General features: G+C 34.9%; 1 protein-coding gene and 1 pseudogene across 2 annotated transcripts in view; both read right to left on the bottom strand.

Moving 5' to 3' along the window:
* Nucleotides 1–20,164, bottom strand: part of LOC132050396 (putative pentatricopeptide repeat-containing protein At1g12700, mitochondrial) — a 53,244-nt gene extending 33,080 nt beyond the window's left edge. The window contains exons 1-2 of one of the 2 annotated variants that reach the window (XM_059441626.1): nt 18,135–20,164; nt 10,246–10,278 (exon numbers count right to left, since the gene is read on the bottom strand). In XM_059441626.1, the coding sequence (XP_059297609.1) occupies nt 18,289–20,058 (1,770 nt within the window). In that variant the 5' untranslated portion in view covers nt 20,059–20,164 and the 3' untranslated portion in view covers nt 10,246–10,278; nt 18,135–18,288. Of the gene's footprint in view, nt 1–9,414; nt 10,279–18,134 lie in introns of those variants that run through there. The other variant, XM_059441625.1, reaches the window with a different exon arrangement.
* LOC132049002 (wall-associated receptor kinase 5-like) lies at nt 8,632–10,130 on the bottom strand (annotated as a pseudogene).
* Nucleotides 20,165–26,421: the final 6,257 nt, after the last annotated feature.

Raw genomic sequence — 26,421 nt, forward strand, 5'->3', positions numbered from 1 at the left:
CAACTACAACATCAATTTGAGTCATTAAACATTCATTTCCAACATAGAATTCATAACGACGACGAATAAAACATTAAGCGATATTAATTCGTTCATTGTCATATAATATGACCCATTTCGACCAACACTACACATATACATATATGGATGATTCCCAATCGTTCTTTACCTTACAATGATCATAATATGCTAACTAGACATTAATTCATAGTTTCAACACAACACAACACAACACAACACACACATACTTACACGGCTCAACACTACATTCACCACCTCCACTTCAACATGCCATATTTCATGAATTTCCTTCATTTTAACATACTACAACATACATACAACCTCTACAACACATAAAACATAATCAATTCTTACCTTTTCTCTCTTCAATTCCACAAGAGGCTAGGTTTCCAAAGATGAAAACTAGCGGGTTGATCGCTCCAACGACACTTCCACGCTACTTAGGGACCTCAAAATAGTGGGTTTGCATCATCAAAATAATTTTAGAAGAGCTAGAAATGGGACTTGATTTTTGGCTCCCATGGCCGAGAGCTTCTTGCTCTTCAACTTCTTGTTCTCTTATTTTTTTCTAAGTGTTGAAGTGTAAATGAAGACTAGTGGTCATCTTTTGCCATTATATGAAGTGTACAATTTCCCTTGGCCCACACCATGTGTTGGACCAATTAAAATTGTCCACACATTGTGTGGGCCAACACCCACACTTACACGGCCAACCATAGAAAATGGATGACTTTTCCAACTTTCAATTTTTATCACTTTTGGTCCCAAATTCTCCTAATTATTCCATACCAACAAATTCATGAACAACTTATGTCCAAAAATAAAATCGAAGGTCAAAAGTCTCGACTTTGCATCCCGGAATAGTTTTGGTCCTTAACTTATCATAATTAATCCGGATTGTTCCAATGTTCAAAAATACGGGATATAACAATGTTACCCGACTTTCGTTTAGTTAAACATAAGTCTGTCTTTGATTATCTAATTTTGGTACGAAGTTCCGTGAAGGTGGAAACGCGAGCATTGAAGGAGAACGATCAAGCGATAGAATAGCTAAATGAAAAAGTATGTTAAGGCTATCCCTTCTTTCTTTTTAGCATGAATCTTCCTATCTTTCCATGACTTCTTTATATATATGTATATACCGAAAATGATGAGTCTATGTTACCAAGAGCTCTCATGAGATAAAGACAGGAGATATGTTATGAATATGATGATGATGATGATGATGATCCCAAGTCTAGAGATCCTAAAGTTCATGATATGATACTTCTACAAAGCTAATGTTCCAAATTATGATTAACTGATGTCGTTCTTTGTGCTACATTCACCTTATATGCTAATTCCTTCAAAGTGAAGCAGAATGCTCTTGAAACTCCATAATGGAATCGGGGGTTCACGACCTTATGTCACTCCGATAAAGTATAGTTATCCTTAAGTTCCTATGCATGCATTATGATAAGGTTATAATAAGCCTATGAGATGTATGTGATGATAAAAGATTTCCGTAGCGAAAGTAATGATGATGATGAGATATACCGATCCTTGTTATGGCCGGGTACAGAAGACATGTATGTGATACTGTCGAGCCACTACGTGACCGAATACGGATAATGTTTAATGTGTATGAGTAGATACGGTATTAGGATATGTATATGTATGTGCATTTCGCGACTCTTGAGAAAAGGTAAAGTAAGCATGACGAACATCTCAAAAAGGTATTTGGTCTTTTATTTTATGCTGCCCTTCAGGTTTTACTTATGTTACTAATCATGCCTTACATACTCAGTACATATTTCGTAATGACGTCCTTTTCTTTTGGACGCTGTGTTCATGCCCACAGGTAGACAGGGAGGTGATTCAGACTCGTAGGAGCTACTAGCAAACTTTGAGAGCACTCCATTGTTTCGAAGGTGCCATTGATTTATTCTTTTGTGTATATATATATATATTTTGGGCACGACGGGCCCCTGTCCCGTCCATATGTCTAGTACTCTAGTAGAGGCTCGTAGATACGTATGTGTGGGTAGTATGGTCTCACGATGTCCTTATTGTATGTATATTATTTTGATAGACGAACGGCTTATGTATGTAAAGGTAATTATGTTTCAAGTGAAAAATGGTTTTCTTATGATTATAAGCATGAGAATAATGAATGATCGCAGGATGAGTAACCGAATGAGTGGTGCTCAGTGGTTAGCCCCGGGTACCGGTCATGGCCCCTAGCCGGGTCGTGACAAAAATGGTTTGCAGTAGTTCAGTCCTAGGAAGTGTCTACGAGCCGTGTCTAGTAGAGTCTTGTTTATGGTGTGTTGCGCGCCACACTAATAAACAAGGAGGCTACGTGGCATTTAGGAAAAATGACCATTCTTCATTTTAAAGAGATCGTGCGACAGAGGGCGTGTGTTATAAGATTATCTCCTCCCTAATAATGAGCTATGATTTCAGAAATGCCGCCAAAGGAAAAAGCTACAGCCGCCCAGAAGGGCAAGATTACGATGAAAAGGCGGGTAGAAAGGGAGCCGCCAACGAATGTAGAAGAGAATGAATCACATAATGAGGCCCCATCTAATACTTCTTCCACTCCGCCTAATTTAGAAGAACAAGAGGGAGCTTCAGTTCCAGCCTTAATGTCTCCAGTTCCTCCCTCGGTTACTTCGGGTCAACAAATGCCCAAGGCTATTCATTTATTGACACAGTTAGTTGCCGCTCAGGCATAGCGGCAAGGTACAGGTTCAAGTGACAGGGCAGTTAGTACTAAAGCCCGTGATTTCATGAGTTTGAATCCTCCGGAGTTTTTCGGGTTAAAGCCGGATGAAGACCCGCAAGGCTTTATCGATGAAATGTTGAGAAAATTGAAGGTTATTCATGCCTCCGAAACTGAATTTGTGGAGTTAGCATCTTACAGACTCCAGGATGTGGCAGTCTTATGGTATAATAATTGGATGTCCTCAAGAAAGGAGAATGCGCCTCCTCCAGTTTGGCAAGAATTTGTAGATGCTTTCATCCGCCACTATTTGCCACCCGAGGTCCGTCGAGCTAGAGCGGATAGATTCTTAAATCTGAAACAAGGAAATATGAGTGCCCGGGAGTATAGCCTTCAGTTTAATTCATTGGCTAGATATGCTCCGACTATGGTGGCCGACATGGGAGATAGAGTGCACAGATTTGTGAGTGGCCTAGGGCCACATTTATTCAAAGATTGTTTAACGGCTTCATTGCAAGACGGGATGGATATTTCCCGCATTCAGGCCCATGGCTAGAATTTAGAAAAGCAACAACATCCGCAAAAGGGCGAGCGTGATATTGATAGGGGACAAAGTAAGAGGGCCAGATCCATGGGTGCCGATAGCGACTATAGAGGAGGATCGAGGCAGTCATATTCTAGACACTCAGGCCAGTCGGCGACTAGTGTACCTCCACGAGTTGCGGTGCCGAGGTCCGATTTTCATTCATTCCGGATCGGATCGAGTTTCGCAGAGCCCGGCCCCCGCATAGGAGTGATTCAAAAAGCCGATGAGATCATCTATACCACAATATACCCAGTGCGGTAAGCTACATTAGGGACCGTGCCGATTGGGCTTGGATGTTTGCTATGTTTGCGGCCAGTCAGGCCATATTATGAGAGAGTTCCCATTTTGAGGCGGTAGGCGTGCGGTTCAGCCTACAGGATCCGCAGCTGGTTCTTCGTCCTCCATGCACCCTCCGGGGCAAGACTCCCAGACACTACAAAAGGTCAGGGTAGGGGCAAGGGGAAAGCGCTCAGTTCGAGTGGTCGTCAGCATCGTACGTATGTATTAGCCGAGCGACAGGACCTAGAGTCCCTCCCCGGTGCCGTCATGTATATCTCGCACTTGATAACGTGTTAAAGGAGGAATAAATATTTGTATTATTAAGCAAGTATGAATTGAGAGGTTTTATGCTATGTAGCGATGGTAATCGGTAAAGTATGATATGTGGTATTAACAATGTTTATACATCCTTGAGTATGGTATTGATCCACCACCTGTAATCTTCATGAAATACCTTTTAAAGTACTATCGATGAGGCTTAAAAAAAAGGGTTGTAAGGATGATGGTACTCAAGTTTCAGGGAAGTAAGGTATGAAGAGTAGAACTTCCAAGATAGTAGTTGTTGAATGATAGAGAAAAGATAGGGTCAGTTAGAAAAAGTAAGACAATGACGTACGCTACCGAGTAAGTTAGCTATTAATGAAAGCTTCCTTATCGTGTAGACTATATTGTCGATATGTTTATAAAGATGTGAGTGTTACGAGACATGAGTTATAGCACTTTAGAAGTTTACCGTTACAAGATTATTGAGCTAGTAGTACAAGGCTGCATAATCAACGAAGGAAAGGAGGGATGTTCCTAGGGGAATTAACTGTATAGTAGAAAGGGAATGGGAAAGGTATTGGCAGATATAAAAATGCATCCTCAATTGACGAGATGAACTTGTAGTTTAAGAGAGACCTGCCTAAAGAAAGAGTGTTCAGGTAATGGAGAAGAGAGAGGATATTAATAACCAAACATTGTTTCGGAAAATAGAGTTAGGTACTAAATGCTACTACGGTGATGAATGGGAATACGAATGACATGCGAAGGGGGTTGTAAAGAGGCCAACAAGGAAGTAGTAAAGAAGGACTGAATAGGAAGATACTTGAAGGAAATAATGAACTAAGACGGGAGGATAAGTGGAATAGCTGCCGCGAGTTAATTGAAATGAGGATAAACTATTTGAAAGCATTCGAAAGTTTGACGACAGTGACCCTCGGTATCACGCTGTTGAGATGCGAAAATTCTTTTTTGAAAAGGGCATGAAAATTATTAAGAGATTTCTTGAGAATAGACGCGAGGTGATTTAGAGAGCTCAATTAACTTATCTCCAGAATTGAAATTTGTAAATTCGAACTCTTATATGTTTATGCATTGCAAGTGCACTGATAATTTCCCATAGTTGTGCCGAGTAATGATATTACAGGACAGTTATCGTACGAGAAGTTCCTATTACCCTCCCAAATAACCCCAGGTTGTGAGTTAAGAACTAGAAATGTAAGCTTGATAAAGGTATTATAAAAGAATGCGAAGATGAAAGAGACCACCTGACAAACAAAACAAGATACGTAGTTAGGTACCCGCACTTATTCCATGCCCCCGGAAGAGATCCAAGGTGAAACATCAAGATTATGAGGTATGTGTGTTCTCCTTTTATGCATATGAGTCGTGTGTGGCCAAACTTTATTACTATGATATTGTGGCCCTGTGAGGCATCATTATTATGGGCTGTTGTGACAGGATGATAGTGCCACATTACAAGGAAAACTCTGGCAAAATTTTCATAGAAGTCCCGAAAACTTAACATTCGAGGACGAATGTTTTTAAAGGGGGGAAGAATGTTACACTTCCCATTTTATTTCAAGTAGATTTTGACTTATTGGCGGTGTATACCCTCGGTTCGGTAGTTTTCACCAGAGCTTTACTCACGAGATATTTTACGATGTATGTGTACAGGAATATAAGTAGGCATCCTTGACATTATAGGGGAGTTAGAAGTGAAACGAATCGAACCGGAGTAAAGCGAAGCAGTTTAGGAAACTGCTGAAACCAGTCAGCATCGACGGCCACGTCGATGAGCCGTCGACTGGCACCGTCGATAGGGTTCTGAACTCAGACATCTCAGGTGGCGATTCGACGGCCACGTCGACGGACCGTCGACACGTCGACGACCGTCGACCCGGCTCGTCAACCCGCGGACTCCGAAGTTTCCCCGTCTATAAATATAAGAACCCACGTTTTATTTTATTATTTTTCCACCAAAAGCAGATTCTATATCTCTCTAGAACCCTCCAAAAACCCTCCCTCTATTTTCACAACAATCTATACCAAAAAGCCAAGATCAAAGCCAAGAATTAAGAGATTCCTATACTAGGAAGCCTATTAGGGTTTGTGAAGGGTAAAAATTTATTTGGCATGCAAGTGGAGGATTTCATTTTGATGGAGTAGAGTAATTCAAGGCTTGTTTCCAAGTGATTAAGGTAAGTTTTATGATTCTTCCATGTTATTTAGACTATTGAGGGGTTAAAAGACTTGAATTATGGAGAAAAAGGGAACATGAGGTGCAAATATGAAAATAAAGATATTTTTAAATCATGACTTGACTTGAATCATAGTTCTTGATATGTAATGAGTGAAATCTTGCTATGAATAGTAGTAAAGATGTTGTAGAGGCATTGTATGAGAATGGACACGGGTGGTGCCATAGCTAGGGTTATAAAGGAGTGATAGGGAATGTTGGGATTGATAATGTCTAGCTTGATGAAGTTGTTGATTAAGATATGGTGGTTGTTGTTGTGATATTGGGAGTTATTAATACTATTATTATTATGTGGAGGAAGTTATCGAAATGAAGGAAGATGTTACCCGACTTTCATTAGCTTTAGTTAAGCATAAGTATGTCTTCGATTATCTAATTTTGGTACGAAGTTCCGTGAAGGTGGAAACGCGAGCATTGAAGGAGAACGATCAAGCTACATGAAAAGGTATGTTAAGGCTATCCCTTCTTTCTTTTTGGCATGAATCTTCCTATCTTTCCATGACTTCTCTATATATATGTATATACCGGAAATGATGAGTCTATGTTACCAAGAGCTCTCATGAGATAAAGACAGGAGATATGTTATGAATATGATGATGATGATGATGATGATGATGATGAGCCTAAGTCTAGAGACCCTAAAGTTCATGATATGATACTTCTACAAAGCTAATGTTCCAAATTATGATTAATTGATATGGTTCTTTGTGCTACATTCACCTTATATGCTAATTCCTTCAAAGTGAAGCAGAATGCTCATGAAACTCCATAATGGAATCGGGGGTTCACGACCTTATGTCACTCCGATAAAGTATAGTTATCCTTAAGTTCCTATGCATGCATTATGATAAGGTTATAATAAGCCTATGAGATATATGTGATAATAAAATATTTCCATAGCGATGATAATGATGATGATGAGATATACCGAGCCTTGTTATGACCGGGTACGGAAGACATGTATGTGATACTGTCGAGCCACTACGTGGCCAAATACGGATACTGTCGAGCCACTACGTGGCCGAATACGGATACTGTCTAGCCACTACGTGGCCGAATACGGATAATGTTTAATGTGTATGATCAGATACGGTATTAGGATATGTATATGTATGTGCATTCGCCCTTGAGAGAAAGGTAAAGTAAACGACGAACATCTCAAAAAGGTATTTGGTCTTTTTTATTTTATGCGTCGCCCTTCACGTTTTACTTATGTTACTACTCATGCCTTACATACTCGGTATATTTCGCATCGACGTCCTTTTCTTTGACGCTGTGTTCATGCCCACAGGTAGACAGGGAGGTGATTCAGACTCGTAGGAGCTACTAGTAGACTTTGAGAGCCCTCCATTGTTCCGGAGGTGCCATTGATTTATTCTTTTGTGTATATATATATTTTGGGCACGACGGGGCCCTGTCCCGTCCATATGTCTAGTACTCTAGTAGAGGCTCATAGATACGTATGTGTGGGTAGAATGGTCTCACGATGTCCTTATTGTATGTATATTATTTTGATAGGCAGGCGCGATGTATATAAAAGCGTAATTATGTTTCAAGTGAAAAATGGTTTTCCTATGATTATAAAGTGGGAATAATGAATGATCGCAGGATGAGTAACAGAATGAGTGGTGCTCGGTGGTTAGCCACGGGTACCCGTCATGGCCCCTAGCCAGGTCGTGACAATTATTTTGAAACCACCCTCAAACATGAGGACCCATTTTGTCATTTTCTCAAGAGCAAATGGTGAAAATTTTTGTGCCTACTTAGTGGGTGTTTAGCCATGTGATTTGGAATCATCTTTCATAGTTTGATTTCAAATTAGTTTTTGTTTATGAAATTTGCACAAAATTTCAATTTCAACTCTATATCATGATTTCAAATCTGAAATTCTCTAAGAAGTACAAATTGAGATTCCAAATCATGATTTCAAATTTTTAAAAATTTAAAACTTGACCTATAAGTCTATATTTTGTAAAAGAAAAATGACTCATGAGTTGGTTAATATATTTTTTAAATATAAAACTTGACTCAAGTAATAATGTTTGTTCGTTTTCTCAATCATCTAATCGCAAATGCAAGCTCGACCTGAAAAGATTATCCATACCATATGGGAGAATTATATTAGAGAATAGTTACACTACAACTCATGTTCTATTTTTCTTTCTATTGAACTATAACTCGATCAATAGATATTGTATTTTTTAGAAATGTCTTCATAGTGTATTAACTTTCTTATAAGCCATGATTTGCTCATTTGGTGAGACCATTGAAGAAATATTAATAGTTTTCACAACTTTTGAGTTTTCATATTTATGAGACAAATATAACTTTAGAAATCCAAATTGCATATCCAAATAAAACTTCAACTTCAAATCAACGTGATTTCAAACCATGTCCAAATGGGGCCTTAGTACTTACTGGCTAGAGGCATTTTTTAAGTATAGCTGTTATTGAATGTGATTCCTAGGGATTTGTGCTTTCTCGCAACTCAAGTCAAGAAATTGATCATATGTTTTCCACTGAGAAAATGACAAAGCTGGTCCCCTATGTTTGGGTAGGTTTGTCAGAAATGAGCACTTTTTCTTTCTGCCAAATGTTTTGACAAACTCTGTCTATTATGCCAAATGCTCAAAATTCTGGGAACGTGGAAATATACACAAATCTATACTAGTTAAATATAATTGACAGAGTACAAAGGGGAACTACATTTTGAAACATACAAGTTAGGACACTAAAATGCAGCCTTTATACAAGTACTCGATCACCGGGGGCTGTGAATGTGAAGCAGCATACGACTATCCAAGCTCTGTTGTCCGGAGAATTCTTCGCTAGAGATGAAGTTATTTGTTATCTTGATCGCATAAAGGTCTGATGTTTGTTCTGTTAATAATCCAAGAGTCTCTTCATCTTGACTTTCCTGAGTTTGAGACCATGGATGTTTGGTGAACCTTCTTAATCCTTCTAGCTCCATGGCCACTTCTTTCATTGTAGGCCTTTCTTCACCCGTTAACCTGAGACAGTGGCGAAGTGAGAAATTTCGCTAAGAGTGTTCAAGGTTTAATGTGAATGCATAAAAAGTAATTCTTGACCTATATACACAGTATAATTTTCTAAAACACATAATATAATTTTTCAATGAAGGGTGTCCAACTGATCCCATCAGTCTATGCGGCTACATCACTGACCTGAGGAATCTCTTTGCGAGCTCAGCAACACCTTGGCATTGCTCGAAACTCCTTCTCGTAGCACTTGCCTTTAGAGTATTTGAAACAATAGGTTTTCCTTAATACACCTGACAAAAAACCTTAATACACCTGACAAAAAATGCAGCTAGGCTTCTCTCGTTTTCAGATGCTGCAGTATCTAGGCGCATTCGCCCTGTTAAGAGCTCTGGAAGAACTACTCCAAACCTATAAACGTCGCTCTTTTCTGTCAATTGGCTTGTGTGGAAGTATTCAGTATCCAAGTAACCTAAAGTTCCTTGAACCAATGTAGTCACTTGAGTTTGATCCAGTGACAGTAATCTAGAAGCTCCGAAATCTGAAATTTTCGCTGTGTAATTCTCATACAGTTCATAGACTTCAAATCTCTATGAATTACAGGGGTGGAGGCTGCAGAATGAAGATACGCGAGAGCACCAGCAGCTTCGCATGCTATCCTCAATCAATTTTCCCAAGAAAACCAGCACGTTTCTCCGCCATCGTGGATATGGTAATAGAAGGTACCTTTGGAGATGAACTCGTGCACTAGTAGAGGACTTAAGTCTCCAAACAACAACCCAAGAGTTTCACCACATGTCAATGATTGACTTGCGAAAGAATGATCACTTCATTAATGAACAATACTATTTGGCTCTCGTCCATTAGTCTCGACTTTTTAATCACAACCACACGTTTGTCCGGAAGGACGACTTTGTAAACCGTTCCATAACCACCACGGCCGAGGATATGATCCTCATCTTAGTTGTGGGTGACTTTTTTGAGTTCTGCTGCTGTAAAGATATTAGCTGCATACTCCATGCTGCCCTCATTGATCTGAGTTCTGTGTCAATAACAAACTGCCATTTTTCTGAAAAAACTTTTCCGAGTCTTATGAGTTGTCTTCTTTTGATGCCCAAGTATATCCAAGTGGCACTGATGACCAAAGCCAGAAAGCCAAAGCACAAACCTGCATGCATATTTTCCAGATATATTTCATTCTTTGTCAAAACATTCTATACGAGTCACTTAATTCAATTAGAAACTTAATTGGATGTAATTTCAAATTCCTAAATATTATATGAACCAACCGGAACAATTTACATGGTATTTTTATGTCAATTTCATTATATTAGAAAAGAACTTAAGTGTCAATCCAACCGTTTCATTTTAATGAAAAGAAGATTGTTGTAACATACCAAAAGTACCTTTAAAACACTTTTTTTGATGAAGTACATAAATTGCGTTAGAAAGGCATCAAGAAGATGCAGATGTACAAAACATCTAACTGTTAGCTTCACGACATAACTACATGAAGCTGAAACTAAGCAAAAACCTATAGCAACAGTCAAAATGTGTCACCAAGATAACTGCTAAGTCAGGGTTAGGGAGCTGACAAAATCCAAAAAGTTATCAACACTGTTTACAGGGGAATGAAAATGCCAACTAAACAGACTAAGTAGACATCCAGCCTTTAGAATACTTGTAGGAGTTGCAATTCCGTAAAAACATCTGTTGTTCCTTTCCTTCCATATACACCAAAAAATTGCTGCTGGATCATTCTCCCGATCTTTTTGATGGTTTCGTCAACTCTCCAAAATATCCAACTTTAGAACTTGTGGTCCTAAACTTGTTAATCATGGCATTCTGTGGTTTTGAGAGCATGTCATTAATGGTAAAATGGAAAGTTAAAAGTTAAAAGAGTTCCCATATTTAGAAATGCGTCATATTTTTTAAACAGCCTAAAAAGGAAAGAGTACCATATTATATGAAACAGAGGAGTAAAAAGATGATAAGAATTTGGAAGAAAAAGCCCATAACATTAAAAAAAACTAACTTAACTTCTTGGAAGGATTTAAGACATGAAAACTGAATTAAATTAATCAAAACCCATCCACAGGGGTTAGCTCAATTGGCAAAGGTTGAGGGACTTGTGTCTTGGATCACAGGTTCGAGCCTGCGTCAAGCAAACTAACTCTGATATTTAAGTGAAGAAGGGTAGAGAGATGGACCCATCATCCCTAGTTTTGAAGGCTGTTGGTGGCCCAAAGAACGGATTTCTCGGTCATAAAAAATAGGAAAATTTACTTGGTGTAGCTACCCCTAAGACTTATTTATGGATAGCAACTACCCTTTCTAATATTTAAGTTTAGTAGCTATATTATTCAAATTTTACAATTTATAGCTACCCCACTTTTTACTAATTAACCGTGCTGCCCTCATATCCCTACATACACGCTACATGTTTATCTCTCTTCCTAAATATACTCTCTCTTCCTAAATACACGGCAATTAACTCCCCAATTCTCTCAATTTCTTCCATTATTCAAATCAGTTTCTATCACATCTTCAATTCTCATATCTATTTTTTCACTCTCCATATCTCTCGTTATTCAAATCGGTTTCTATCACATCTTGATTCTCTATCTGTTTTTCAATTCTCATATCAGTTTCTTGTTATGAAGATTTGAGCAACTAACAATTTTTTTTAAGTGGGTACATGACTCATATTGAGGGTGTTGATGGAATTAGTGAAGGGAAAGAGAAAAAATATGAAGGTCATAGAGAAACAATGTTGTTAATGGATTTCTATTTTGGATGACTAAGGAAATAGAGATGTCGAATAAGAGAAAATGCAGAGTTGAAACATGTTTTATTACAGTGTTAATCGTTCCTTAGGTGGTGTAGCATCATTTAGGAGCAAGAGAATAGGTTGTTGGTATAGAAACACCATTGATGAGAGTTGTGGAGTTTCATGCCCACCAAGTGTTTGATAAAATGTTTCAGTATATTTCAGTGTATTTCTGTGTATTAACAAACAATATATTTAATTTTCAGTATATTTCAGTGTATTACTTCGCTGTATTTCAATGTATTTTTTTTTTGGCGTAAATATAGTGAATGTTCCAAATATATAGCCTATTTTTGCTCCACTTTATTTTCACGATTTTGTATCTCGCTGTATTTCAATGTATTTCTGCATTTTGTATTTCTAATTTATGAATTTTTTTTGATATATTTCATTATATTCCATTGTATATACGCATACTACAACTTTATATTTCTTAAACAATCAACCATATTTTATTGTATTCCAGTGTATATTTTTCTATATTTGGAAGTTTTTAGATCATTAGTGGTTTTTGAATTCAAAAAGTTTTGATTGTGATAAAAGTTGAGAGAGATTCGTGAGTTGTTATGGAAGAACAACCGTTATGCGTGATTTGTGGTAAGTTTTAAATTGAATCCCAGATTTTTTTTAAAAAAAAAAAAATTGTTCCATAAATAGGGCCTGATTTTACCCTCTAGTGATTTGCGTTTCTTGTATTTCACTGTATTTAATTATATTTCATTGTATATTTGCATACTACAACTTTTGAATGGAGTGATTTTGTTGAGTTTTTTTGAATTCAAAAACTTTTGAATTGAGTGATTTTGATTGACAGACGTGAGCTGTTATGGAACCTCATAAGGTTTGCGTGAATCATGGAAGCATTAATTACCATTTAATTTGGAAAAGATTTTTATTGCCTTAAATAGAGTCGTTCTTTACTCAACAGCGTCGCTGTATTTCGCTGTATTTCTCTGTATTTCGAAAACGCGAAATTTACTGGAAATACAGCCAAAAGCATTTACGAATTGTAATTTTTCAACTTGTAGCTATAAATTGTTAGAAGCTATTAAAAGGTAGTTATTTGTGTAAGTTTCACTAAAAAATATTTATCAAAATCTGATGGAGTAGACCTACCTAGTGAGAGTTGAAGAATGGGTAACTTAGAGTTCTGAGGGATGCAATCGCGGCTATTTCTTTTGCCATCACCAATCTGACCATGTGGACAAGTGCAGTTTAGCCTCCAGGAAAGTCATTTCATTCCATCACAAGGATTATCCTCGCATTCATCTATGTCTGGCAATTAATCAAACATCAGAAGGACAATAACAAAGAAACATAATTAAAACAGAGACAAAAATATAGTTTTTTTTTTTTTTTTTTCTTTCTCATTTTGCCATCCTAATGCTTGAAACTGTTCCTCCATTGTACACCACAAATTAACCGAAAGACAATCCCTGAGAAAAGCTCCAAGTCTTTCCTTGCTACAACCATCACCCAGTCTTTGGGTAATATCTAGTTCATTTGATGACAGGAAACTCAAAACTTAAAGTCTGAAAAGTTAGGATAAAAAATTAGTGTGCCTCTTTGGGATATATCAAGTTCATTCCATGCGGAATGACCCATCAAACTATTGAGTCAAAATTAGTGTAACCCGAAGGATAAAAATGTGTAAAGGAGCTGTCTAAGTGTGTGGATGTGCCCTGAGTTAGTTGATGCAGTGAAGAGTTGTAAATGTATAAGTTGGTTATGTATTGGTTGTACAGCGGCAGTTAGTGTTACTGTCGGTGGAGTTTGTTAGCTAATGACAGCTGTAGTTGGTAGTTAATTTGCATTAGATTTAGCTTAAATACATAAGTGTAGCTTGATATTTTCATTCATTCAATTCATCTCAATGTAATTGAGTCACTTTCTCTATAGCAGAGACCTGCATCTAGTAATTTATTAACAGAAATCAGCCAGTAATTCAGCAGAGACCTGCATCTAGTAATTTATTAACAGAAATCAGCCAGTAAAGCGTTAAGCGGTATTCTAAGAATGAGATAAAGATTCAATCTTATGGATGTAATGAAGAACAGGAAATACAAGGTATACAGCTGAGCTGAAGTAGTTTCATAAGAGGCAAAGAGGGAGCAGATCCTGCAACAACTGGCGGATATCTGATCCCATCCTGAGAGGATTTCTGCTGTTTGCAGATATCATTCTTGTTATTATATTCTACATTTGAGTGCTTTTGTACTTGTGAATCGGTAGACTTTCTTGAAGAGTTAATTCAGCAAGTCAAAAGAAGGCATTTGTTGCCAAAAAAGTAATATGGTAAAAGAGTGAAGTATTCACACTACATTAGACTAGTCAGACTAAAGATGGAAAAAAGAGCAAAAATGAAAAAAGAAAAAGTTAAGAAGACGTAGCCAACAATCAGATTATATGATGATTCAGGTTCATGGTTGCACAATCAAGTAATGGAGGTTTTTATGCCAGTTGGTAACAAGCAATGCACCTCTTTGGACAAATACCAAAAAAGCAGGGCTTTGAAATAGAAGAACGACCCCTCTTCCTGTAGAAATCCTAAGTTCAACAGATGATTAGTTTTTTCACCCTCAGATACAAACTTTGTATCACAAAGGACCTAGCAGCTCATAAGATCAAAATGATGTCATCGATCAAATTCCCTTGTGTTGAGTTATGACGCACATAGTGAACCACCAATTTCTGCATTTCTCCGAAAAGAGATACAACAGCAGAGTAATTCTTCATATTTAGGATAGTCTTAAGTAATTTAGAGAAGTCGACAAATGAAGGAAGAGGCTGTGTTCTGACCATTTGATGGAAGAGACTTACAGCAATTTCTAAGTTGCAGGAAGTTATTTATTCTCAAATTGATAGAAAATGATAACACCTGAAGATAACTACACAGCACTGAAAATGATATTACAAGACTTATAACGTGTACACATAAGGAAACTCGCCATTATTATTACTTTTTAAATCGGTGTGGCACCACTTTTTCTCATATTAAGAGTGCAATAACATTTTAAATCTAAGAAAAAGAAGACCGGATAAAAAACTCAAAGTACCAAAATTGAAGTACCTCCTCAATAGGCTTGCCTAGAAAGATAAAGTAACATTCTAATTGCCATCGTCTTCTGCAATTGCATTGGATGGCATTTCTTTTGCAGGGATAGAAAGGGAATTGCATCACAGCCATAGCGTAGCAAACAAACCAAGCGAAAGAATTATTCGCTTATTATTTTTCAAGTGAAGCTCTAGTATCATGTCAAGGACGGAAGGATTCTCCCTTATAACGTCTACCAAAAACTCAGCTGGGTTTTTTTGATGAGTTTGACCATGCAAATTGGGTTTTTTTGATGAATTCAATGGTAGATATGGGTTTTTGCAACTAAATGGAGAAACTGGGTAAAACTTTTCACATCCACGGTCAAATTATAAATTTTGATAAATGTTACACCTACAGATTTTTTATCAGCTCATAGGGGTCTAAGGCAAGGTGACCATCTTTCCCCTTTCCTTTTAATTTTAGTTATGGAGTGCTTGGTGGAATGACTAGCAAGGCAACACAGTTTGGGTGGATAAAAGGTTTTCAAGTAAATACAAGAGGCCAGGATCGATGATGATATCACATCTCTAATATGTAGATGATACGCTTATAATGTGGAAGCAAATGAAGAGCAAGTATTGTACCTGAAGACAATCTAATTGTTGTTTGAAGCTGTGCCAGGTTTACAAGTTAGTTATAAAGAGTGACATTTTCCGGATAAATAACACAAAGTTGGTAGAGCTTTTTTATGAAACAGACAAAGTTGGTAGAACTGCTAGGATGCAATCTGGAACTAGGTGCCAATCTTGAAAAGTGTGAGACAACGCTCTCAAATTGGAAGCAATATTTATACTTAGGAGGAAGACTAGTCTTAACCGATAGTGTGTTGGATGCTCTTTCTATCTATATTATATCTCTATTTCCAACACTAAGGAAGATAGAAACGAGAATGGATGAGTGAAGGAAAGATTTCTAGAGAGAAGAAAGCCTTCAACCTAGTCAAATGGAAAATTGTGATAACAAGCAAGATGGAAGGCAAAACAGGAGTATGAAAACTTAGGATACACAACAACAGTCTCCTTATGAAGCCGTTTTGGGGGGTTCTGCAATGAGGAAGAAGCAATGCGGAAGCAACTGATCAGAGAACACAGAGTGACATTTTCCATATAAATAACACAAAGCTGGTAGAACTGCTGTGATGCAACGTGGAACAATTACCAACCAATCTGGAAAAGTGTGAAAGGACGCTCTCAAAGTAGAAGCAGTATTTATCCTTAGGAGGAAGACTATTCCTAATCAATAGTGTGTTGGACGCTCTTTCTGTCTATTACTATGTCTCTCTTTCCAATACCAAGGAAGCTACAGAAGAGAATGGATGAGTTGAGGAAAGACTTCTTGTGGCAAGCTAATAGAGAGAAGAAAGCCTTCAACGTAGTCAAATGAGAAATTGTAACATTAAGGAAGAGGGAAGGTGAAATAGGAGTAAGAAACCGTAGGATAAACAACAAAAATCTCCTTATGAAGTGACTTTGGAGGTTCTACAATGAGGAAGATATGTGGAAGCAACTGATCGCAGAAAAAATATGGGATGGAAAGGATCTGGATCACAAAGGTTCCTAACTATTCTTTTGAACTTGGACATATATCAGAAACTTACAGGGCACATTCTCAGAGCACATTCACATTAAACTGAGAGATGGTAGGACTTCAAAGATACTTTGGGCCACATGGTCTGGTGAGTCAAGCAAAAAAGATACTATGAAGGTGAAAAAGAGAATATATGTAAAATATAGATGTACAGGAAGCTGAGAGGATGATAAGTTCCCTCAGTTCATTTCAACACACTGATTTTTTATTTTTTGTAACTGCACATCCAATTGAGGAGTAGTCTCCGATCCCTTATTTTCTTTTGGTGCATCCATGTAGTTCCTGTTTGTATAGCGGATTGGGTGTCTTTTGGAGAGAACCATATTTTGTAGGTTTCTCCTTTTTTGGCCTTTTCTGCAAACCCACACATAAACAAATTTGACATCATGTAATAAATTGCCTCGCGATTCTACAGACGAGGTTAATTTTATGATGAAACATAGAAGAAATTAGATCTATGCTACTCCTATCTAATAGTGTCCACGGGATTCAATATCCCATAGACAACTAATATCCTTAACAACAACTATGACGAAGCTACACATGGACACATGATCATGGTAAGCTCAAATGCATCCATCTCACTAACTAACATTACCAGCATTATAAGATATAGGTCTCTTTTCCCCAAAATTCTTAAAATTACAAGCATTACACTTAATCCATAATCTAAATTAAAGAAACAAACAATTAGAGGAGAGAATTTCAAACAGAGCTATGTCTTCAAAAGAAATAACTTCCCTCCATGTTCTAAGTTAGTTGACAATAACTATATGGACTACGACCCTTTTCGAATAGCAATGACAATTTGTATACCCTATCAATTATGAACAAGTTCTATTTCAACAAAGCATCCGGTACTCTGGGATCATATATAAACCTCAAAAATATATTCTTAAATATACTAATTATGGAGTTGACCGTTCATGTTCATCTATAATATACCATCAATGTTGAACAAGTTCTGTCTCCTGAAACATATAGTGAATGTTGAAAAGTTTTTTTTTTTTTTAACTTCAGGAAAAACACAAATATTCACTATATGTTTCAGGAGCAGAAGGATGAGGTTGACCTTGTCAGCTCTTATGTTCCAATTGCCAGAAAAGATTGTTCCCACAGTAAACGACAACAACAACATACCCAGACTTAGAGCCCGTTTGGATGGGCTTATGACTTATGGCTTATAAGCCAAAAGTCATAAGTTCGAAATCCTAACTTATGGCTTTTGACTTATTTTTGTTATTTTGGCTTAAAAACAAGTGCTTAAAAGTACTTTTTTATCTTACGCAAACACTACAAAAGTGCTTTAAAGCACCTAAAATCAGCCAATCCAAAGGCTCTTATAGATAGAAAATGATGACACATGAAGATAACTAAATAGCACTAAAAATGATATTCCTAGACTTATAATGCGTGCAACTCACATTATGTATCATATCAAGAGAGCAATAATATCTGATTTACAAGATAAAGAAGAGCCGAAAAACAATCAAATATCAAAGTGATGTACCTCTTCAATATGCCTGCCTGGAAAGCCCAAACAAAGCTTCAATTGCCATTTCTTCAGCTTCCAAAATGCATTGGATTCCATTTCAAATTGCAGTGATAAGCAGAAACTGTATGACAATTATAATGTAGCCGAATAAACCAAGTGACAAAAATATTCACTTCTTATTTTTTGAGTGAAGCTCTGGTAACATGTCAAGGACGGAAGGATTCTCGCATATAGCCTTTTCTAGTAACTCAGCTGTAGTTGCATCAAATGAGAAGCCCCTTCCGCTCATTTCCTTCATAAAAGTTGTCATTTCACTAATTTTGCTACACCTAAGAAAACCTCGCATAATAACATTGTAAGTGACATTGTCGGACAAGCAACCGCTGTCCTCCATTTTTCTAAGCATATCTTTAGCTTCATCCAAAAACCCTTCAAGACAGAATCCATTTATTATTATAGTGTATGTTCTCACATTCGGAAGCACTCCAATTAAAGAAAGCTTCTCAAAAATCTCATGAGCTTTGTTGAGTTTACCATTTTTGCACAATCCATTGATGACAACATTGTAGAATTGAATACTAGTATATTCTATCTTCCTTTCCGACTTATTAAAGAGTGACATAGCTTCTTCAACAAGTCTGTGCTTAAAATAACCACCGAGCAAAATGCAAAGAGTGCATAATTTAGGTACAGGCCACGTAGATAGCATCTCATCAAAGAACCTTTTTGCATCGCCAATTCTTCCAACTTCAAGCAGACCTTGTAAGAGAGTATTGTAGGTAACAATATTAGGTTTTAATCCCCTTTGAGAAATTTCATGAAACAATTGCATGGCCTCAGTCAATTTCTTCCTCTTACCGTGTCCATTTATTAGTATGTTATAGCTAATAATGTTAGGCTCAATGCACTTATCTATCATGGAATCAAAAACTCTCCTCACTCTATCTAGTTGACCACGCAAACAATATCCATCCATCATGGCAATGTAGGTGATTACATTAGGCTCTACACCTTTTTCAATCATGTGTCTCATTACTTCCTCTGCATCTTCGGCCTTTCCTTCTTTGCATAGTCCATCAATCACCATGCTGAAGGTGTGCACATTTGGATATATATTATGATTCACCATCTCAGAGAACAATGTCCTAACCTTTTCCCACTGACCGAGCTTACACAAACCATCAATCAATGAACTATATGTAACTATGTTTGGAGGAATGTCTTTTTGCTTCATCTTGTTCAAAAGGTTGATAGCAATATCTAAGTTTCCATCTTTACAAAGGGCATTTATAACAATGTTGTAGATATATATATTGGGCTTAGTGTTCCCCTGTTCCATTAACCGGAGCAAACTTAATGTTTTTTGAGTATGGCCCCTTTTGCTAAGCCCATTCATGACAGTTGCATACATGACTTCATTAGGCTCACAAATATTCTCTCTCACCAACTTCTTGAACAATTCAACTGCATCTTTGACCTTATTTTCAGCAAATAATCCCCTAATTAGCGTGGTAAATGTGACAACATCAAATGGAATGCCATTTTTCAAGTAAATGGGTAACACCGAAAATGCACATTCAGAATTATGCATCAGGCAGTAACTGTTAATCACACTATTCAAGATGAAAACATTAATTGGGATACGCAAGTTCTGGATTTCTCGAAAAAGAGAAATGACATCAGAATAATGCTTCATATTTAGAATAGTCTTAAATAATTGGCAGAAGACGAGAAGTGAAGGTAGAGGCTGCATTCTAACCATTTGATGAAAGAGTGTAACAGCATCATTTAAACACTTAATGGTTTCAAAATTGATGTTTAACCCAAGTTTACCCTTTACAGAAATGGATAACGAAGAATAAGCCCTTGTGGAAATTGCAGAACAAGAGATAAAGGGAATAACACCATTGAAAGGGCAACACAGAGAAATTATCTTCATCTTCAATGGCAAAGGAATCTCTATCAGTAAAGTTAAAGTTACTCTTCTCTTAGTGAATCCCTGAAGGTGTTCTGTTTCAGTGTGACCTAATTTGCCGGTCGTGTGATATTAAAAGTGTGTTTCTTTGAAAATTTAAGGTGACACATTTGATCAGCCTCTAGTCCCTCATAGATACCTTGAACAATCCGTTGGAGACACCTACCAAATTTGAAGGATAGAGCCACTTTGAAGGGCATATTACACATTTAAGCCAACTTAAAAGGGTATTTTTAGATATTTGATGTATTATTTAGCCCTAATATAAATATTTTACTACATAGCTTATTTTGGATAGATTATATTGATGAATATTTGTGAGCTTATTATTGCTTTTGAATTTTGCCCTAAGATTTACACGAGGTAACATTCTGTTGAGGTTTCTACTATTTTAGGTGCTTTTATTGAGTGTATTAGAAGTAACTAAGGTTTTAATCATAATTATTGTTAGTATTTTTTTAATATTTGTGTTTAGCTTTTATCTTTTCTTGCTTCTTATTTTCAATTTCTTGCACTTTATAATTTAGTTGCTATCAATAACCCCATCAACGTGTCCTTTCACTGTGTAATTGAACAACCAGCTCATTATCTGTTCACTCTCTTTTATCTTGCTCCGCTCAAATGTTCTAGATTTTCTTAATCTTCATTCCTTTCTAGCTTGCTTTGGTCGTTGGCCTTCTCTGCTGTGCTTATCCTGTTCGAGTTCGCATATATTCTCGAGGTTCAGCCCTTTGCTTCCGTTGCTCACAATATTATCATATTATATTAAAAGTAAAAAGCTCTTATCTTTAAAATTAGATTATCATTTTGTTCTTACACTAAATTAAAATTTAATTTAATATCTAATTAAATAATAATATTTTAATTACATAAAGGCAGATTTAGAGGTACAATTGGGGCTGGGCATATTTCAGTTCAAACCGATAAAACCGACCGAACCGTACCGAAGTTAATTTCGGTTTCGGTTTATTCGGTTTGGTTCGGTTTAAATTTATAAGATTTCAACAATTTGATTCGGTTTTCGATTTATGCAAAATTTAATTCGGTTAAACTAAATTTTAACAAGGTACTTTTTTCTTTGAATATATATATATATATATATATATATATATATATATATATATATATATATATATATATATATATATATATATATATATATATGTGTGTGTGTGTTGGGCTTCTACCCATAAATAATAAATCAAAGAGGCTCAAATCCTAATCCCAAAATAAAATATCCAACCCAATTAGTAGCCCTTTTAGCTAATGTATGGTCCGCGTTGTGACTGTATTATATATGTCTCTTTCTGGTCTCTCTATATGTGACGGCTTTGCTCGTGTTTAGATTTGCTAGTACTGTTATTGTTTCCTGTTTCCTCTAAGCTTAGAAAACATCGCTCTAATTTGAGCTTATGTTTGTTAAATATTGCTTGAAATTGTCCAAACGCCTACTTGTGGCTGTGGGAAAGTTTCCATATCTAAACCGAATAAACCGATCCGAAAATGCAAAAACCGGATTGAACCGAAGTTATTTCGGTTCGGTTTCGATTTCCATTTTTTACAAACCGAAAACCGAAAAACCGAACCGATTGAACGCCCAGCCCTGGGTACAACTACACTTTAATTCTTTAATTATGGCATTGTAAATTCCCTTAATTATACTAATTAATTCTATCTTTCATCTTCCCTCTAGAAATTGAAGTGCTTTTCTCCATTTGCTAATTATTTTGGGCAAATAAACCGTTGCCAAGAATTTATCAAACCAACCAATCAACTTAATTAATATAGCTATTAGTCTGTTTGTTGTGCTTCATAAGATATTTTTTAACTATTGTACGCTGAATCAGCCACCATAAAGTCTCCTGAATATATATCACGTATAATGCTTATGCATTTGGTATTCTTTATATTAATTTCTAGCTAGAGTATAAATATGCTAATGTAGAAAACGTTCCATAATAAATACGCTAATAGACAAAAGAGATGAACAGTAACATCGACCAAAATTTAGTAGCATTACAACCTTCTACGTTGCTAAACTAGAACTAGAATACAAAGAGTTGCATATTTCAATGCATTGAATCCCATAGTTAAGGGCCTGTTTAGAAAGCCATCTGGTAATTGGAATTGGGCATAATTACTTGGGTAGTAATTATATAGCCTAATAATTACAAAGTAGTGTAATTATAACAATCTGTTTATTTGTCATAACGTAATTATAGTGTAATTACAAGCGTGCTGTTTGGTTACACAAGTGTAATTACACAGTTAGTTTAATTTAAAAATAAAATTTATTTATAAAAAATTTAAAATTAATATTTAAAAATATTTGCCTTTATAAATGATATTAAATTAGTTATTTAATAACACATTGTTTCTTGAAAATATATTAATTAATAATCATATATTTGTAACTCGATATTGTAAGAAATAATTGACATATATTTTTCAAATTAATAATATTTAATTTTAATTAATTATAAAACTTAAAAGAAGACTTTTTTGTGAGAACGTCATGAATAGGGTGTTTGACAAAAAATAAAATTAATAAATATAATGCTATAACAATATTCAAATGTTTGACACAAAAATTCATCAAATGTAAGTGAAAAATAAACAACATGCAATGTGAAAGCAAATAACTTAAAATTGGAAATATAACCGAAATTCAAAATCCTAAAGAAAAAATTCAACATCATACTCTCATGTCAAATTCCAACATTACATGTTAAGTTCTCCATCGTAACTTAAGTAAATAATTGAAAAGAAAGTTTTAAAATATAAGCCTATAACCTCATTCACAATGAAATTCTACTTTAATAACGTCACTCATTATATGTCAAGTTTGTTAATGACTTATTCTTCCAATATTAAGAGATGTAGTTTCAAAAATTAGAATAATAACACGATTATGCTAAATGAATAAACTAGAATAAAATACGAGCAATTACATATAACCACAAGAAGTAAAGGTTGGGAATGAGAAGGAAATGAAAAATAAATAATATAAAAAAGAAAATTACATTTTAAAAAATAAAAATAATTAAAAAGTAAAAATAAAATAGAAATTAAAATAATAGAAATAAAAAATAAATTAAAAATCAAAAGAATAGAAATAAAAAATAAATTAAAAATCAAAAGAATATAAATAAAAATAAATTAAAATAAAAAGTAGAGTAAAAAAATAAACAAACTAAAAAGAATCCGTAATTATACGATGTAGTTACACCCAGTTCCCCCCCCCCCCTCTCCTCCTTGAAGACTGAGAGCAGTAATTACACCCTCTCAATTACACTAAATTCCCACCTAACTATGTAATTACTTGGTCAACCAAACAGGTCAAATTATGTAATTACACCCAATTTCAATTACATGGGTGGCTTTCCAGACAAGCCCTAAATGTAGATTATTACCGTTGATAAATGTGTGAAAAGAAGCCAAAGAGACACTAACCATGAAGGTACTGTATTAGTACTATATATATAAGGGAGAATACCCATTTTTTGTAGTTCTCACATGAATTTTTTTGACTCTTTTTATCCTTAATTGAAGTTTTAATGACTTTGTGGATCTTCACACATTTTTGTAAATTTTGAGAACTTTAAGGAATTTTTTATGCTACTAAAAATGATGATGTTATGGAAAAGGTTATAGTGGCCCCCTACAAAACGATTTTATGGAAAAGGCTATAGTGGCCCCCACAAAACATACTCATACATATTTGAGTCTTCTTTTATATAGAAATATTATAAACTTGTTTCAAATTACGTTTTCTCTTAAGAATTATTGTAAACACATAAAGAATTATCATATCATTCAAATTCTATCTTAATATAGACTTAATTATTGAATTAAAATATTACTTTTATAATACTATTTATTATTTATTGATGTTATTTACCATTTATCATTTGCTATTTTAATTTTTTATTCTTTTTTTTATTTTTTATTTTAATTTTCTCCTACAATCTTATGTCGTAAATGCTAGCAAACATAAGTAATTTACAAATATTTCACTTAAGTTTGGATTAAGTTTTAAATTAAGAGAATAAATATAAATAATGTATATCATTGTTAAATACTTAAAATGTATCAAAAATGTAAATTATAGTCCCTCTGTCTCAATCAAAAAATGAATTTCGAAATACGGTGGTTAATTAATCAAATTTTACGTGCGCACACTTTTGACATAAAATTTATTTACTATAATAAAGAGTAACAAGAAAATATATATATATATATATATATTCTGAAAATGTTTGAAAAAATAATTTAGTTAAAGAAAATAAAATTTGATCTTCAAACAATAATATTGCTAGACAATTGCAAAAATTATATTTTTTACTTTTCAAAATTTTAAAATATTTTGAAAAATAACAGATAATCAATATTTTATACTATAGTTTAGGAAAAATAGTTAAGTTCAACATGAAAAAGTTATTACAACGTATATTTCATAAAATGGTTCACTAAATTAGGAAAAGGGAAAAAATGTTAGTTTTTAACATGCATCTTTTGGAAGGTAGAAGAATGCTTAAAGTTAGAACAATTTAATTCTATTGACTTTTCATTATTTTTTCGTGTGATTTATACAAGAATAGCTACAAAAAATTCTTGTAATATCAAGGCTTTCAATTATTTATATTTATTTTAAAGTTAACTTTATTGATTTCATCATGCAACAATATTTGTGCATCAAATATTTTTTACATTAATTGACTATTGTAATATCTTTGGTAAAAAATTAAGTTAGCCAATATGAGTTCAATCCAAAGAAACAAATGAAATTATTTAACATATTGAAAAACCCAATTTGGATCATCGGAGATTTTAATCTCAAAAATTTTAAGTAAAATGGAAATTAGAAGAGCTTTCAAATGTTTGATTTTTTTTTTTTTAAATCTAATATATAAACTAAGAAAAATACTTTCAGGAACGTTTTCGTACTTTAATATTTTTGAAGTCTTTCGAAAGTATTAATATGATGTTACACAAACAAAGAAACAAGAGCAGAAAAAATATCTATAAATTAAATTTTTTACGTCGGTTTAGGCTGAAAAGCAGCAAATGACAAGAAAGCCAAAAAAGAGTTTCCATTTCCCTCAAGTCTCCCTCTCCATTCATATGGGATCTAAAGCGTCATCCAAATTTTCAAATACTAATCCATTGTTTCTCAACGTCAAAGTTAAGATTAGCTATTGAAACAAGCTACTGGATTTTTGCAAGATTTGTCAAAGGATTTTCTTTTTAGTGCAGAGGAGCATTAGTTCTACAGTTGAAGAAGATGCTCAAGGCACATATTTTTTATTTTTCTTGCTGGAGCTTAAGAAGTCCAGCACAATATTAGTTTTAAGACAAAAGATCTTTATATATCACTGACATTGGAAGTTTACACTATCTCATTTACCTAGCATATAGTGTTTTACTCTTTTCATTAAAAATTGTACTTGTACTTTAGTCAATTGTTTTTCCTATATTGTATATTGATATACCTTCCATTTTCGTTTTACCGGAAAGAAGTTGTTACTTCTTAAAATTTTAATTAGTAAGCTTGGTAAATAAAACGTGACAATGCAATCTCAATTACGTTTTTGTTATTTTTTGTTACTCAACACATGTTTCAATAATTTTATGTTATTTATTAAATAATTGGGGATACACGTGTCGAAAACTAGTTGTAAGAAAATTTTTATGAGGGTGTAAACTTGTAATGTGTTTTCTTGAAATTAGGTTTGCAGATTGTGTTGTCAAGATCGAATTTGGCGATTTTTGTTTGAATTCTTGAATAAGCGGAGCTTAAGCAAATCTTAGATTTGTGCTAATTTTGCAGGTGGCTATTCGTATTAGAACAATCATTAATGTGAGTGGCCAGACGTTTATAACATAATTTGTGGGCTGCGGAAACGTATAAATAAATGGAGAAATCTACTAAATTATAAACTGGATAGTAGAATCACATATCGTTTTAACACAGTTTTCTAGCTTTGATAGAAAATACAAAGTACGTGACTGAAGGATTATACTACAAATTAGCTGCAGAGGATGTCTAAGAGAGAGCTCCTCGATCTAATCAAGAATCTAAATGTCCTTCCCAATACATTTTTCAAGCTGTCAAGTAGCCAAAGAACAAGTACCTCAGTCATAACTCATAATAGCTACTACCCTTAAACAACAGGAATATACTCTAGAAAATATGTTACATGACTTAAGTCATCTGCAAAATTGATACTTTAAAAATGAAGACAGAGGATCACAATTCCCTTTTGTTGAGTTACAGGCACAAAGTGAATTCATCTGGCCATCAAAAGGTTCTTGTAAGTAATATCT

The sequence above is a fragment of the Lycium ferocissimum genome, chromosome 3, assembly GCF_029784015.1.
Source record: "Lycium ferocissimum isolate CSIRO_LF1 chromosome 3, AGI_CSIRO_Lferr_CH_V1, whole genome shotgun sequence".
NCBI classification, from domain to species: Eukaryota; Viridiplantae; Streptophyta; class Magnoliopsida; order Solanales; family Solanaceae; genus Lycium; species Lycium ferocissimum.